This window comes from Caretta caretta, chromosome 1 (assembly GCF_965140235.1).
Source record: "Caretta caretta isolate rCarCar2 chromosome 1, rCarCar1.hap1, whole genome shotgun sequence".
Classification (NCBI taxonomy): domain Eukaryota; kingdom Metazoa; phylum Chordata; order Testudines; family Cheloniidae; genus Caretta; species Caretta caretta.
In genome coordinates, this window is record NC_134206.1 from 227791018 (window position 1) to 227806872 (window position 15855).

The window sequence follows — 15855 nt, forward strand, 5'->3', positions numbered from 1 at the left end:
GAAGTGATGTAATTCCTCCTCCGGCCGCCGGGGGCGCTGCGCTGCGGGAGCCATGTGGGCTGCTGCCTGGCCCTGGGCACAAGCCCTGTTGCTGCTGCTCCCCTGACCCGTGGGGCTCCCGCTGCTGCCTGGTGGGTCCCCAGCTGCTTTGCTGCGCCTGGGCTGCGTCCTGCTGCTCGGGCTGCTCCAAGCCACTCTCCCCATGAGTACCCACCACCCTGCCCGCAGCCAGCCCGTCTCCAGCCACCCCCGTACTCCCTGCCCGCCGCACCCCCCTGCCCGAAGCTAGCCAGCCCCACAACCCCCCGTCTCCAGCCAACCCCTGCCGCACCCCCCTGCAGCCCTGCCCGAAGCCAGCCAACCCCACACCCTGTCTCCAGCCAGCCCTGCACCCTCCTGCCCTGCTTCCAGCCCAACACCCCCTTGCTTCCAGCCAACCCCGTACCCTCCTGTCTCCAGCTACCCCTGCCCCATGCCCCTGTCTGCAGCTGGCCTCACATCCACTGGTGCCCTGCAGTTCCCAGGGCAGTAACCCTGCACAACTGCTTCAATGAGGAGGGCAGGGAGCAGCTGGGACCCACACATGTGCACACCCTAGGGTGACCAGACAGCAACTGTGAAAAATCAGGACAGGGGGTGCGGGGGTAATAGGAGCCTATATAAGAAAAAGACCCCAAAATCGGGACATCTGGTCACCCTAGCACACCCCCAGGGAGTGGCGGAGACCCACACATGTGAAACGGAGCTCATTTCTAGTTCAGGCCCATCTTTTTAAAAAAGAACTTTAGGTAGGGTTAATACAATCCGTATTTTCCTGGACATGTCATACTTTTTGGTTCTTAAATCGCCGTCTGGGAGGAATTTTTAAATTTTAAATTTTTAAATTTTAAAAATTCCTCCCGGGAAAACACAGACGTATGGTAACTCTACTGGTACAAAAAATACACACTGTGGCACATCCCTTAAATCAGAACTTTTTATAGGGAACCAGTTGTTAAGATTTTGGCAGCTCATCACTGGATACATCCCCTGTTGTGGAGTCCCACACATTTGCCAGTCAGAGACATGGTGTTGCGTCCCTGAGCATCTTGGCTGAGAGCCACTGATGGACCTGTTTTCCATAACATTCTGTTTTGAAGAGATTTATACTTTTGGCTTTCATGATATCCCTGACAACAAGTTTGATAGTTTACTGTGCATTATGGGAAATATTTCTGTTTTAAACCTGCTGCTTATTAATTTAATCAGGTGACCCCGGGTTCATGTGTTATGTGAAGGGGTAAATAACACTGCCTTATTTACTTTCTCCACACCATTCATGATTTTATAGACATCCATCCTGTCCACCCTGTGTCATCTCCTTTTTGATCTGAACAGTCCCAGTCTTTTTAATCTCTCCATACCCCAGTCATGTTTGTTGCCTCTCTCTGTACCTTTTCCAATTCTAATATATCTTTTTTGAGATGCGGCAACCAGAACTGCATGTATTATTCAAAGTGTGAGCAGACCACAGATTTATATGATATTTACTGTGTTATTATCCATACTTTTCATAATGGTTTCTAACAGTCTTTTAGTGTTTTTGACTGCCGCTGCGCATTGAGTGATTGTTTTCAGAGAACTATCCACAATGACTCCAAAATCTCTTTTTTCAGTGGTAACAGTTTAGACCTCATCATTTTATATGTATAGCTGGGTTTAGACCTTCCACTGTGCATTACTTTGCATTTATCAACACTGAATTTCATCTGCCATTTTGTTGCCCAGTCACCCAGTTTTGTGAGATCCTTTTATAACTCTTCGGAGTCTGCTTTGGACTTAACAATCTTGAGTAATTTTGCACTATCTGCAAATTTTGCCACCTCACTGTTTACCCCTTTTCCCAGATCATTTATGAATATGTTGAACAGCAGTCATGCCACTACAGATTCTTAGGGGACCCCACTATTTACCTCTCTCCATTGTGAAAAGTAACCACTTATTCTTACCCTTTGTTTCCTATCTTTTAACCAGTTACTGATCCATGAGAGGACCTTCCCTCTTAATCCATGACTGCATACTTTGCTTAAGTGCCATTAGTGAGGGACCTTGTCAAAGGCTTTCTGAAAATCCAAGCACACTATACCCCCTGGATCACCCTTGTCCACGTTTGTTGACCCCCTCAAAGAATTCTAATAGATTTGTGAGGCACGATTTCCCTCTATAAAAGCCGTGTTAACTCTTCCCCAACAAAGCATGTCCATCTGCGTTTCTGATAATTCTGTTCTTTATTATAGTTTCAACCAATTTGTCTCTTACTGAAGTTAGGTTTACCGCCCTGTAATTTCCAGGATCTCCTCTGGAGCTTTTTTTAAAAAAAATCTGCATCACATTAGCTACCCTCCAGTTATTTGATTTAAGTGATAGATTAACCACAGTTATGAAATGAAATTATGATGAAAATTAGAATGCATTTCACAGTTTTGTTCTTTGTTTTACCATATTTGCTGCAGGTGGGTTTTTATTCTGAAGTTAATTTGTTAATCTGAATTAACGTTTTAAAAAAATATAAAAAACAAAATCTAACTGTGGTCTAGAAGTTGTGGTCAGGTTTGGCTGGACTCTAAAACTGTCCTGTGAGGATGGTAAACAGACTGTATTGTCAGTTTGTTCAGGATCTGCACATCACAAGTCAGTAATCACGTTGGCTGCAGTCACTGGATCAAATGTTGTTAGTTATCCTAATATGCTGTCTAGAGATGACTTACCACCTCAACTGATTGCGACAATTAGTGGGTACCTAAATGTTGCTCTGACAATAAAATTGCCATGATAAAAATCTCTTGGACATTTTTCAAGTAGTTTCCTTCAAGCTACAATCCAGTTGCTGCTCTTTAGGGATGCTGCTGTTCTTAAGCCATAGAAAAAAGCCCCTATAATACATCTGCACTGTTCATATCAAGCCTCACCACCAGTCCAATAATCTGCGTCATTAATTGATAACTATTTTTTCCCTCACATAAATTGCCACATGTCTCTGAGTTGAGAACTATTTTTCCACTAGTCAGATTTAATAAGTGTGTAAAATTGACGGACTGCTTACTATTTTATCTACTTATTTCAGTTCACTGGACAAATGTCAGTTGAAGCAAAACCTCTGAGGTCAGTTACAATGACCAAATATGGTTTTAATTCAGATTTCCATTATGAATCCCAATCCAGAGTTCTAACAGTGAACAAGGGATATAGAGGACGTTACAAAACAAGACATAGGTCTCAATTCAAGAAACACTCCAAGTTCACTCCGATTCAAGAAAGCACTTAAGGACATGCTTAACTTGAAGCATGTTAAGTCTCACTGACTTCTATGGCATAAATTTAAGCAGGATCTTTAAGTGCTTTCCTGAACAGGGCCTTAGAGTATGTCTACACTGCAATAAAAGACTCACAGCTCCCAGGTCAGCTCACTATGGCTGTGGCAGGGAGGCTAAAAACAACAACGTAGACTTTTGGGCCCAGGCTAGAAGCTGGGGTCTGGAATGCCACAAATAGGGGGCATAGGGTGGATCTCAGACCCTGGACTTGAGCCCAAATGACTACACTGCCTTTTTCAGCACAGCAGCCTGAGCCCCAAAGCCCGAGTCAATTCATGCAGGCTCAGAGACTCGGTGCTGGAGGTTTTTTATTGCAGCGTAGAGACACCCTGAGAGTCACAAACCATCCACAGGGTGACAATCCTGGTCCCATTAATGTCAATGGCAAAACTCGAATGGACTTCAATGAGATAGGATTTCATCCATAATCTCCCTAGAGCATTAACTGACTCTGGTTTATGCACAGGCCAAGGTAAACCATTCCCAGGAATTTGTCTTGAACACTTTAAAAATAATGCTACCCAAACCTCTGTCTGGATGCTGTTGGGCTGAGAGTGAGGAAGGGTCTTGTTCTCTTAAGCTATTGATTTAAAAAAAAAAGTTCAAATTGCATTATTGACGTTATGTTGCACATGTATGTATTTCTCAGTTCATATAGTATTCAGAAACAACAACAGCACAAAACCATTAAGCAAGTGATCAAAAGGGCATCCTCAATTTTACAAACAAGGTCAAAGACTCAGTAATGAAAAATGGAAATTTCTAAGGATGTTCAGGTATTACTCTAACTAGGACATTTTTTAAAAAAAATCCACTCTTTCACTTTCATGTACAAATATGAATTCAGCTCTTTGGTAGGATGATTTGTAATGCCTTCTACAGTAGCCTGGAGTATTTGCATTATCAGAGATTAGTAGGAGCTACAGTTAAAGAACAGGTTATATTCAAGCTGACTACAGTCAATGATTAAATCTGAGACCTTAATGTAAATCCAGGGGAAACCACCAGTTCAATGACATTGGATACAACGCTCAACTCCGAAGATTATCGGAGGTAGGCCAACTCATACATATATGCATACGGTGTCCCCCAAATGATGTTATAGGAGAATATACATTAATTTAGTCTGTTACAACTTCACTTAAAAGGATACAAGGGTTGTTGTCATCAATACTGCAGTTGTCCAGGATCAGTGGAATTCCATCTAATCGATAAACCTAAATTAAAACAAATTTTCTTAATGTAATACAATTCTCAATACTGTTTGCAGCAAAGAATGAAAGAAATAACAAATAGAGACTGCAAAGATACAACAGACCACGGGCACTTGCACATTAATTTAACTAAAAGTATGTGAAACATGTTAAGCCAAATTGTAAAGAAAAAAAGTTCTTTTTAGACATAAACATAATAAAGTATTCACACAAATGTACATTCATTTGACATGCCTCCTATTTCCAATATTTGTCTAAATGTATGTCCTTGTCTTAGGCTTATGTCTCACCCACTAAATTGAAAACCTATGCTTCTGAATAGATTAAAAACCCCACGAATGAGTACATTTACATAATGTACATTGACGTACTACTGGTGTGAAAACACTAAACTTTGTCTAAATTCTGGAAAACTTGATTTCAAACTGAGATTGGTGAGATCAGAGAGAGTGCAACCATCTTTTTAGATTCACAGCCGAGAGATGGGTTTATACTTTTGTAGGCACATTTGCTGTTCGGGGCAAGATCTTTTATATACGTCATGTAAAACAAACAAAAAAAAATCACAAATTTACACTGCACCATGGATACCCTTTCCAATTGTAACTGAACACTAACTGTAAAAAAGAAAAGGGGGGGCAAGGTGGGGAGAAAGGCTGAAATGTGAATCTCAACAGCATAAAGGTAAAACACAACTAAATTCACAGATTAATTCAACAAAATACCCCTTTTATGAACCCCACTCCATACAATATTAGTATAGAATTTCAATGATAGCATGAGAAAGTAACAGCAGAAATACTCAGAGACTGTAACTGACATAGCTTATCAGACCCCCCCACCCAAGAAGCTCTGATAGCTCTTAAAAGCCTTTTTAGCACATCTGAGCTAACGTGCATAAGTATATCTAGAAGAAATTGAATTTATAAAACAAGTTTTAAAATATGCATTCCATCCAGGCTATTTCTTAAGTGATTGCCAAAGGCTATCACGTATGATATTGCACTTCAAAGCTTGAACAAACAGTGACCTTTTAATAATCCAATTGTCGTCTGCATTTGTAAGAGATTTTTTACACTCTGTGGCCAAATGCTGATCCACCCAGAACATTACCTTCTATTTTCCATCAATAAAATGTTGAACAGTAAAATTAATCTACATCAAGTGCTGTCAACTGAAATAAGTGAGGCAGTTTGTTCATGTCTGATTAAAATCAGACACTCAAGTAGCACATTAAAAAAACACTATGTACAAGTAAAATTTAATTAAAAGCCTCACAAGTACTCAGAAGTTACTATGGTACTGATGAGATTCCTTCAATCAATGGGAACATGAGCTGCAAATTACAGCACAAGCATCAGCCTGTCAATATTCATGCAATAAACAAGAAATGTTAACTACAAAACTCATGAACAACCATTTACATTAGCTTAAACAGCATAAAATGAAAAAAATATACAGATAATTAAAACAACTGGGTTCCATTTTTTGCATCTAGGAAGGATATGCCCAATTCACTTATTTCTACAGGTACACCATGAGTTACATCAGAGTAGGTGTGATGAAGTGAGGCAGAAAGGAACCCTACAGTGGGTGCAAATGAAAGATTACTTTGGTAATGCTTCCTCTGAAACATTCTTCAAGGCAAGCTTTGTTTACTAGTGTTCATTATGTGGTTGAGTTGACTATAAGTTAGTTTTTAAATTACAATGGCTCTCCCTCAAAAATATCCATCGGGGCTGGAAAAAAAATTCAAAGAGTATCTCTTAAATCTTGCACCAACTTGGTACAATTTGCCTACAGAATGGGCAGTGGTCCTATCCCTAAACTCTCAAATCATCACCCCCCCCCCCCCAGCTCTCCTGCCTTACTCCTGGGCAGCCGTTTCAATAAAGGCACACTAGCATGATTCATGAACTGGTGATAATCCTTAATTTTCTTCCCTTAAAGAGCAGTTCTTTGGCACCAAGGTGCCTCTGAGTAATGGGTATAAGGTGTCACACCTTTTGTATGGATTCATACAGAGATGGGGGTGTAGAGAACAATATGTGAACCTCAGCAAACTTACCACCAAGGTAGCGTGTAGTGTCCTGGGAAGAGTGCGTGGGGATGGGGGGGGGCACGCCAGTGGGGGACTGATCAATTCTGTTTGAGAAGGGACAAATCTACACAAATATCACACACAGACACATACAGGGAAGAAGTTAATTGTTGTTGTCCCAGCCCTGCAAATATACAAGTAACTTTTTGCCTGCACTTACACGTATTGTCCTGGATTAGAAGCAGAAGGCACTAAAAGTAGTTTCTACTTACACAGTGGTGCCTATTGGTCAACAACTAGGTACTGCACAGGATTAGCATAATGCCAGGTAATTTTCTGAGTGGCGGTTATATTCTACAGGAACAATTATCCTGGTTTAAGCAATTAAATAAAACTGCAGTCTACATTTAGGTTGAAAGCTCGGGCTCGCTGAAATCAATGGGAATTTTGTCAGTGACATTAATGGGTCACAATTTCATCCTTACACCACCTGCAGTTTTCACATCAATAAGTACTTGAAATCTTGAAAAGATAATATTGCATCACAATTTCTTGTATGGCTTTCTAGAAGCAGCAAACAATGCCACATTTGACAGTAAATGTCAGTTACTATCAATTAAGAAAATTAACAAGGATTAGATGATCATATAAATGTAATCAGGTAACTAAAAACATTTGACCCTTGATAAATTCTGGTGTAAACTGAATCAACACTTTAAAGATAGTGTAACTAAACATTAATTATCTTTTAAAACACTGCTCCATATTACTATTCTATAATGTGAACAATATTGTCTGTAATTATGTTTCTTAGGACAATATCAAAATGTTCAACAAATGTGCACACTCCAAATGTATCACACTTATGGAAAATGCCTCCCATTCACAAAAGGACTTTAAAAAGATACTGTCAGTTTTCCCTTTTTTAAGATGGACTTTCACAAGCTATTTATTTCAATTTGTAGAAGTCACTAATCAAAACATTCTCCCCAAATGTACAATACTGAAAAGCAATAATTATACACCAATTTTCGAAGTGGCCTTCCCCCAACAGAAGATGCCAACTGAGTCCACTCAAGAAAAAGAAAGAAAGAAAGAAAGGTAAGTATGTATTGAGTATTATTTAGATACGTTAGGACATGTCAGTTTTGAGGAGTAGTAACTGCTACATCTGACTGAACACTGAAGTTATGCAGTCCAAAACTTGCACAACAAAGGTCAAATTCATTGCCGCTGGCAGATTGTAATTTCATTGGCATTATTGGAGATTTATCTGCACAAGGAGTATATCGTATCTCAGGTGTTTTTTTGTCTAAGGATGAAATTCACCTTTGTGTCGAGGGCCCAGAAAAATGCTCAGAGGCTGCACAAGGGGCCGACAGTGAAGTGACTGCATGTGGGATATAGGATGGGTTTTGCACCCCTGCATACTAAAGTGTTTCCCAGGGGCCATGAAAACCGCATTGCACACAATCCATATGTCTTGCTCCTCTGTCTGGTAAAAGTTTTGGTGCACTGAGGAAGTCTGATTATATCCAGTTAGAGAGTTGCATGGATGGGCTCTGAAGAGAGCATTATTTAGTCACTTGTAGCCAGAAGGATAATGGTTGTGTCTGGACACTTTGGCTGGGACAGTGGTGAAGAGTAGAGAAAAAGTAAGAGGCCCTTAGGCTCTGATACGGATACAATAAACCCTCTTTCTCTGTGGGCTGTAGAAGGAGGAGGGAAAAGGCAAGACTGCTATCCCTCATATTCTACCAGAAGCAGTATTTTCTTAAAGTGCATGGAAGTTGTTATTACTGATTATTACTAGTGTAACATGAACATAACAGGAATCTAGGAATTACTAGTGTAACATGAACATAACAGGAATTTAGACTGCTGCTAGACTTAAATTCAGACACCTCTAAAGTTGGCCCCATTACTCAGAATGTAAGCTCTTTGTGGCAAGCAATATCGTGTGTGTGAGTGCGTGTGTTACACACAGATTCTAGGGAGAGTGTTACGTACAGCCTCTAGAACAATGGAGCTGGAGTTCCTAGTGGTACCCCAATACAAATAAATAAAACAACAAATACCTGTATTCTCTCCAAACAACCATGCACATTTATGGTTATATAAGTGCTAAACTACTAGACTGTTTTAAGCATAAAAACATGGCAAGCAATTGTCTTGTTGGCAAATATTTTAATGTGATGTAATAAGAACTTCTATATGTCTTTAGACAAGATATACTTCAATAGAAATGACTCTTCCATTGGAACATGTGACTGGTTTTGTTTCTCAGTTCTATCTTTTCCATCATTATTTCAGCTACAGAGACAATACATATTTCACAGACATAGCATGTGTTGCAGCTATGTCGCAAAAAAAGGGAAATTTTTCCCTACGAGCAAAATGAGATTATGTGAGTAGCTCTCATAATCCATGCTAAAAGGGCCCTACTCTCACTGCAGGCAACAAACAGGCAGAGGAACAAATTGAAAGAAAAATTTCTGACTACAAGGGGCTGCTGCCAGCAAACAAGAACTTCTCAAAAACTGACACACACACATCTTGTGATCACCAACCACCAATGGTGTAGGAAAAACAAACAACCACAGCTACTGACTCTCACAGAAACCCACTTCAGAGATTGGGGGAAAATTCCCCTTTCTGCAGAGATTAGCTTCAGTAATTTGTACAATTGGGCTGTATAGAGAAATACCAAATAACCTTATTAGGGAGATGGAAAATAAACCTATTGACTATTTTTTCCTTTATGGTCTTTAAAACATGGTCCCTAAACACTGTGTTATCTGAGGTATTAGCATTGATCCTATAACAAAAGGAGTGGATGGATTTATAGGTGGTCACTTTGCAAACCTTTTTTCACAAAGGCTCCCTCTTTTCTGTCCAAGAATTAGTCTGACTTTTGGCCTGATGGACTTTTATTCAAGAGACAAAAGAGACCCCTTGTTAGAGATACCAATGGATTCATTCAGCTACTTTTTGTCCAGATTGATACTTTTGTGACTCTCCAAAAAGAACAAATACAGTTGATCCCAATACAGGTAAAATTTAAGAACTAAAGACCTCAAACAAGTGCAAGTTATTTTCCTTTTCTCATGTTGGCCTGGGGCAGAAGTAATCTCTCTTGATTAATGTGGAAACTGGAATTTTTCTCTGCAGATGGAAATATATTTCTCAGGAACAAATTTTGTCAGGGTGATACATAATGAATAGAATCTTTCTAGAAAACGTTGGGATGTCTTCTACCTTTCTGGTTGACGTAATTGCAAGCAGAAACGGTACCGTCGGTGAAAGGGAATCTAAAAGAGCTCTTGTGCCACCTTCCTTTTGACTGTCATTTGTACCAGATAAATTACTCTGCTGGAGAAGATCAAACAGAATTTGGACTTCATCTGCTGGACTAGTTTTAGAAAATGCCTTCAGATACCACAGGGAACAAATAATGGCCAGATCCTCACATAACACTGAAGACTGAACCACAAAAATTTACCAGCCACTGCAACAAAAAAACCCCAACCCCACAATAAAAAACAATTGTTTGACCTTTGCCATAAAGCATGAGAATGAGAAAGTTCTCACCTGTCCAAAAAAACCAAAAAACAAAAACAAAACCCTCACTCCCCTATTGGCTCTGTAGCTCCTGAAGATGTTTATGGGGATCTGTTATATACGAAGGAGAAGGTGCATGCATAGCTTTCAGACATAACAGGCTAGAAACAGAGCAGCCAAACCAAAACTGGTATGATAGGCTGCCAAAGCAAAAACTGTAGACATTCAGTGACAAAGAAATCCAGGGAAACAAAACAAGAAGATTATATTAAAGGTGAATCACAAGGTTTTTGGCCAAATGCTTTTGGAAGCAGCAAGTTGGAATTTGGACAAAAAGGAAGTGTTGCTGCACACGTGAGGACCACTGCCTTGGGCTCTCATCAATTTTGTCAGCAGCGTGAAGACAAATGCAGCAGCAGCCCTGGCAAGAAGTCTTGAGCAAATAGTAACAGCAGCTGACACAATCCCTAGTCCTTCTGACTGCACTGGTGATGGAATGGCCTTTGTACACAAAATAAATGTTGAGAACAAAATATATGGTAATCGGTCAGAGAACATCTATGTCAGCTTTGAAGACTGGAACGGACAGTGACAGGATAGATGTGATCTTGGATATGTACAATGACATCATTAAAAACTTAGAGAGGGAAAACAGAAGGTCAGGCCCTGAAGTGCTCTTGACCAACACTGTAACTGGCCACAAGATCCAACAGTGCATACGTCAGGAATCAGGGCCTGTAGCAGAGCTAATCTCCAGGTGGCCTAGTCAGTACAGAAGGCTGGAAGCAGGCTGCCTGATTGGCCACGTCACCTGATTGGCTACAAGGGCAAGCTGGCTGCCGCTCTTAAGCCAGCAGCAGCAGCTCCTCGCTGGCTGCTCAATGCTCTGGCCCACCACTATGCTGGCTCCTGCATTACTTTGCATCCAGCCTTGCCTCTGTCCTGCCCCTGCCTTGAACCCCCTTCATCTGTTATCCTGCTCTCTCCAGCTTGACCCTCAGTTCCAGCTTCCGACTACTGACTCAGACTCTGACCATGAGGCCTAACGCCCACTCCGACCATGAGGCTAGACCGGCCTCGTCCTGGTCAGCTGAGTTCCTGGATGTTCTACCAGCAAGACTGCTCTCAACAAGTTCTTATGTGATGAATGGAAAAAGCCCTATTTCCTGGAGAAAACAGATGAGAAAACAAGTATGTGACATGCCAGGAACACTGTAACAAGCTTGCCAGAGAAGGGGCATCAAACTTTCTTTAGTAGTCCCCTTCACAAGAAGAGGCAGACACTCAAACGTGACATGCTAAGCATGCATCAAAGAACCATGGATCGGTTATTACTGTATCTGAGGACTGATGTGCTAATTCTTAGCCTTGATTTCTTCAGGGACGTCAGCAAAATTTATGTAAGATTTGGTACCAAAAATCGAATGAGTTATATAGATGTATGTGTGACGGGTTCCCCCCAGGGTGCCACTTGGAACTTGGATACCACTGAGCCCACCTGACCCACCAGCTTGGGCTCCCTTACCCACTGTGGTGCTGTGGTAAGTTGCCAGACTCTCCAAGCTTGCTCTTTCACCAGCATACACACAGCTAGGAACACACCCAGCTGCAGCTTCACACACACACATGCTGACATCAGCTCTGTATGGGAAGACTTAGCTAAGTTACCTCCCAGTTGCTAAGCCACACACCCCCTCTGGAGTGTAAATCCAAAATTATACCATCTTGCGCTGCACAGGGAACTATACAGCATAAACTCATAAAATTTGCCCCCTCCCTCAATGTGGAGAGAGATATACAACAGTTTTCTGCCCCGAGTTATAACTCCCACACACTGATTTTAGACAAAACAAAAACATGTTTAACAACTACAAAAGAGAGATTTTAAGTGATTATAAATTATAGCAAACAGATCAAACCAGATTACCTTAGTAAATAAACAAAACTGCAAGCTGATCTTAACACACTAGATAGGTAGGATATGAATTAACAAATTCTCACCCTGAGTAATATACAGGCTAGCAGATTCTTAAGGCACAAGTTGCCTTTGCTTTCCCAGGTTTCCATACACAGGCTAAAAATCCCTCTAGCCTGGGACCATCACTTCCCACAGTTCAGTCCTTGTCCCTTAGGCCTTTTCAGGTGTGTGGTTGTAGTGAGACTGAGGTCCCATCATGATATCATTTCCCCCTTTTATATCTTCTTCCCACTTGCTGGAAAGCTCTTTTGCTGTGACCTGGGTCAAACAGTTCCCATTGTGCAGTGCTATCTCTGAGAGATTTCTATTGTACACAGTTCCTGGGGTAATCCTTGTGCTTATGTGCATTTCCTCAGTAAGCCATTAACATTGTTTGGTCTTTTTACTGTTGTAACTGAAAGGCTGCTTTTGGGGGTTTTCAACCTCACAACATGTTTCAGTAACACATACATAGCCGAACTTCATAACTTCACATTTGACGACAGCACATACAATCCAACGAGATATTAATGTCTAGCAGATCAAGACTTTTAGAATGATACCTCACAAGGCATGCTTTGTAGAAACCATATCCTAAGATCAGACTAGATGATCATAATGGTCCCTTCTGACCTAAATAAATATCTATGAAATACATGACAGTGGTGAATATTGGGGTGCCAGGATGTCACAATAAGCAAACTTGGCATATCACTAGGAAAGGAAGTCTGCAGAGCCCTATTAGGAATGGGTGTGATTCTGTTACTGCATTTGCAGGACATGGGAAAGTGACTGGCTTAAAGTTGATCACTAGAGAAGAAGCTCCTAAGAGAAGCATTGGTGCAGCAATGGCAACACTGGGTCTTGTCTGCAGAGCTCTTTCTTTTTCTTCTTCAGGAATTCACCTGTAGAATATATCTGCTCAGTCAAATATAACAGAGGTGAATGTGCTAAGAATCGAGCTGTTCTGAACTAAGAAGGGAGATGTTGAATATGGCCAGCTTTCTCCATGCAAAGACTACCTCCACCTGCATGCTCAGTGTGCCAATGATCAGGCTGCTGTCTCGCATAGGAGCCTGGAGAAGTATGCTGTCATACCCAGCCCTGAAACAGGGCATAGCTGGGTCATGGAGGAGGGTGAGTTGACAAAAGAATGGACGAATGGCCCACCTGCTGCTGAGATAGTCTTGCAGCTAATGATTTGTACATGCATCAAAGAATGAAAACGACCCGATTGCCAGTGCCTTGCAAATGGATTCAAATGCTCTCCAGAAGATAGGATGCAAACATGTGAAAGCATGAATGAAGATGAGCATGATGTGACAGTATGGAGGACAGGTCAGATGAGGAAGATAATGATACAAATGGAGATGACATTCCAGTCAGATGCTGTATACCGGATTGTTAGTGGGTTATCCATTTTATATTACTGTGGGCTTGATATGTCAATGTAGTTATGGCAGAATGTACAACATTAGTGGCACTGCAAAAAAGCTTCAAGAAACATGGAGAGAGACAACTCTATTATATGATGTCGTTTAATTATATTTTTGTCATTTTAGATTTGAAATTAATATCCTTAATGTAACACCAAAATGCTCCTTTTTACTTACTAATGAACAATGTGTTGAATAAAATATAATCAAAGTGGGTTTTCTTTCATTTAAATAATAACACAAATCTGCATATTAGGATTTTTTTCAAAAATTAATGGCTAATTTAAAAAAACCAGGCTCAGTTCTACCACTAAGCAACTCTGCAGAAAGAGCCACCATAACTTTTTATCATCAACTGACATGGAGCTATTAAAAGGAGATTTTGCCCACCAAAATAGTACCAAGAGGCAATTTTTTAGGTTTAGCTCATGGACTACAGTGGACATCCTGGGATCTGACAGTGGAACTCCCTTTTGGAAGTGAGCAGACAGAGATCACCAGCTCAGAGGTGCCCTGAAATCTGCAAACTTTAATTTCTCCTCCAGAAGTTGAAGGTTTTGGCCCCATTGTGAGAATACACAGGAAAATGTGGATCTACTGTGCAGTTAGGACTAAGGACTTTGTCAAAGCAAGCAGGAGCTGAAAAGCTTGCCTAGCTAAGGGATGAGGCTAACAAGACATCCTAATTGATAGTGAAATTTTTCATTAGCGAAAGATATAAGCAAGTTCCCAGATGGACTTGCGTGATGGTTCTCGGGATAGTAAGAACTGCAAGTCACCTTGTTACCCCACTGCCTCCAGCGTGAGAGAGACTTGATTGTACGTAACCGGTTATCAGCTTCCTGACACTACCAGCCTGTTCGCCAACCAAGCACTCTTCTCTTGGCTATGCCAGCCCTTTGCTTTGTAGGTTCAACTCCCACTGAAGTGTTCCTCTGTAACGTCCAGCCCCTTGGCCACTGAACACACACAGAAATACCTGGTCTGCTGTCCCCAAAGAAAATAGTGTACAAGCCAGCTTGTATGATTCAACTCAAGATCAACACTTTGCTTAACATCACAGCACTGAGATATATTTACAGTTAAAACAAGTATATTGCCAAAGATTCAAGTGATCGTAAGTAGGGCTATTGGAAACAAATTGTTCCATAATAAACAAAATCATAAACACACTTTCCAGAGACTAAACTTAACAGGTTAATTTCCTGTCTAAAGAAATCTCACCCCCACTGTCATCTGCAATGTTTCAACCAATGCTAATGGTGTCCATTTACTTACTAGGTGCAAGATAAAAGTGATTTCATTGCTTTCTACTTATATACCCCAAAATTCATGGTCTATACCACCTGTGGCTTATTTTTCCTGTGTACTGCTTCCCTTTTGATTTCACACCTCTCCACACTGTGATAAGCTTACAAGGAAATTTACATCTGACAGAGACACGGCTGAATAAACAGCTCTTGTCTGACAGAAAATCTGTTTGTCAACTCTGTCACAATACAGACTTTAAAACATATTTTCAGCATAAGTAACTTTTTAAATAGTATCTATACATACATTGCATAATGATATTCATGACCAGTGCGACACTGACTTTCATTTAAAACCACACATGACATTCTTTGATGACCCAGAACGTGCATATTAGACACAGGACATTCCTGTAACCCCCTTGCCAGTGGGCATTAAGGGGTTCTTGAGTTACAGCTTGATCCTGTGGTGGTTCTGTAGTACGCTTGAGGATTTAGGATAAGCAGCCCCTGCAAAAGATGGTAGCATACTTTTAACAGAATGCAAGCTTTTTTAAAAAAGGACTACTTATGGCGCCTTAGAGACTAACACATTTGTTTGAGCATAAGCTTTTGTGAGCTACAGCTCACTACATCTCACGAAAGCTTATGCTCAAATAAATGTGTTAGTCTCTAAGGCACCACAAGTCCTCCTTTTCTTTTTGCAAATACAGACTAACACGGCTGCTACTCTGAAACCAAGCTTTTCAAAGTGATTCAGCTTTTACCTGCCAATTAGGTAAATATGCTAGAACTTTAAACCCTTCCCAGTAAAGGCTGCATAATGCAACAGTCAGAGGGCCGCACTCTTCAGTAAGTTGCAGCCTCTTTGCAACTCCTCCCTGTGGATTCTGGTGGTAGAGCCAATGTATCTAGCTCTGGTGGCACAGAGTAAATGAGCCAGAGATTGGGGGGGCATAACCAAGATGACTGCTGCTAATGGCCCCTGGGGTATAAGTTATGTTGCTTCAGTGGGGCTTTGAGGGTACTCAGTACCTTGCAGG

The 15855-nt window shown here is 41.0% G+C and overlaps 1 protein-coding gene across 3 annotated transcripts in view; it reads right to left on the bottom strand.

Annotated features, from left to right (window-relative positions):
• The window catches only part of ATXN10 (ataxin 10), a 159779-nt gene that overhangs the window by 24232 nt on the left and 119692 nt on the right, over window positions 1-15855 (bottom strand). For all 3 annotated transcript variants that reach the window (XM_048824729.2, XM_075121209.1, XM_048824690.2), the window contains one exon: window positions 4507-4570. In XM_048824729.2, coding sequence (XP_048680686.2) covers window positions 4507-4570 — 64 coding nt within the window. The remainder of the gene's footprint in view (window positions 1-4506; window positions 4571-15855) is intronic.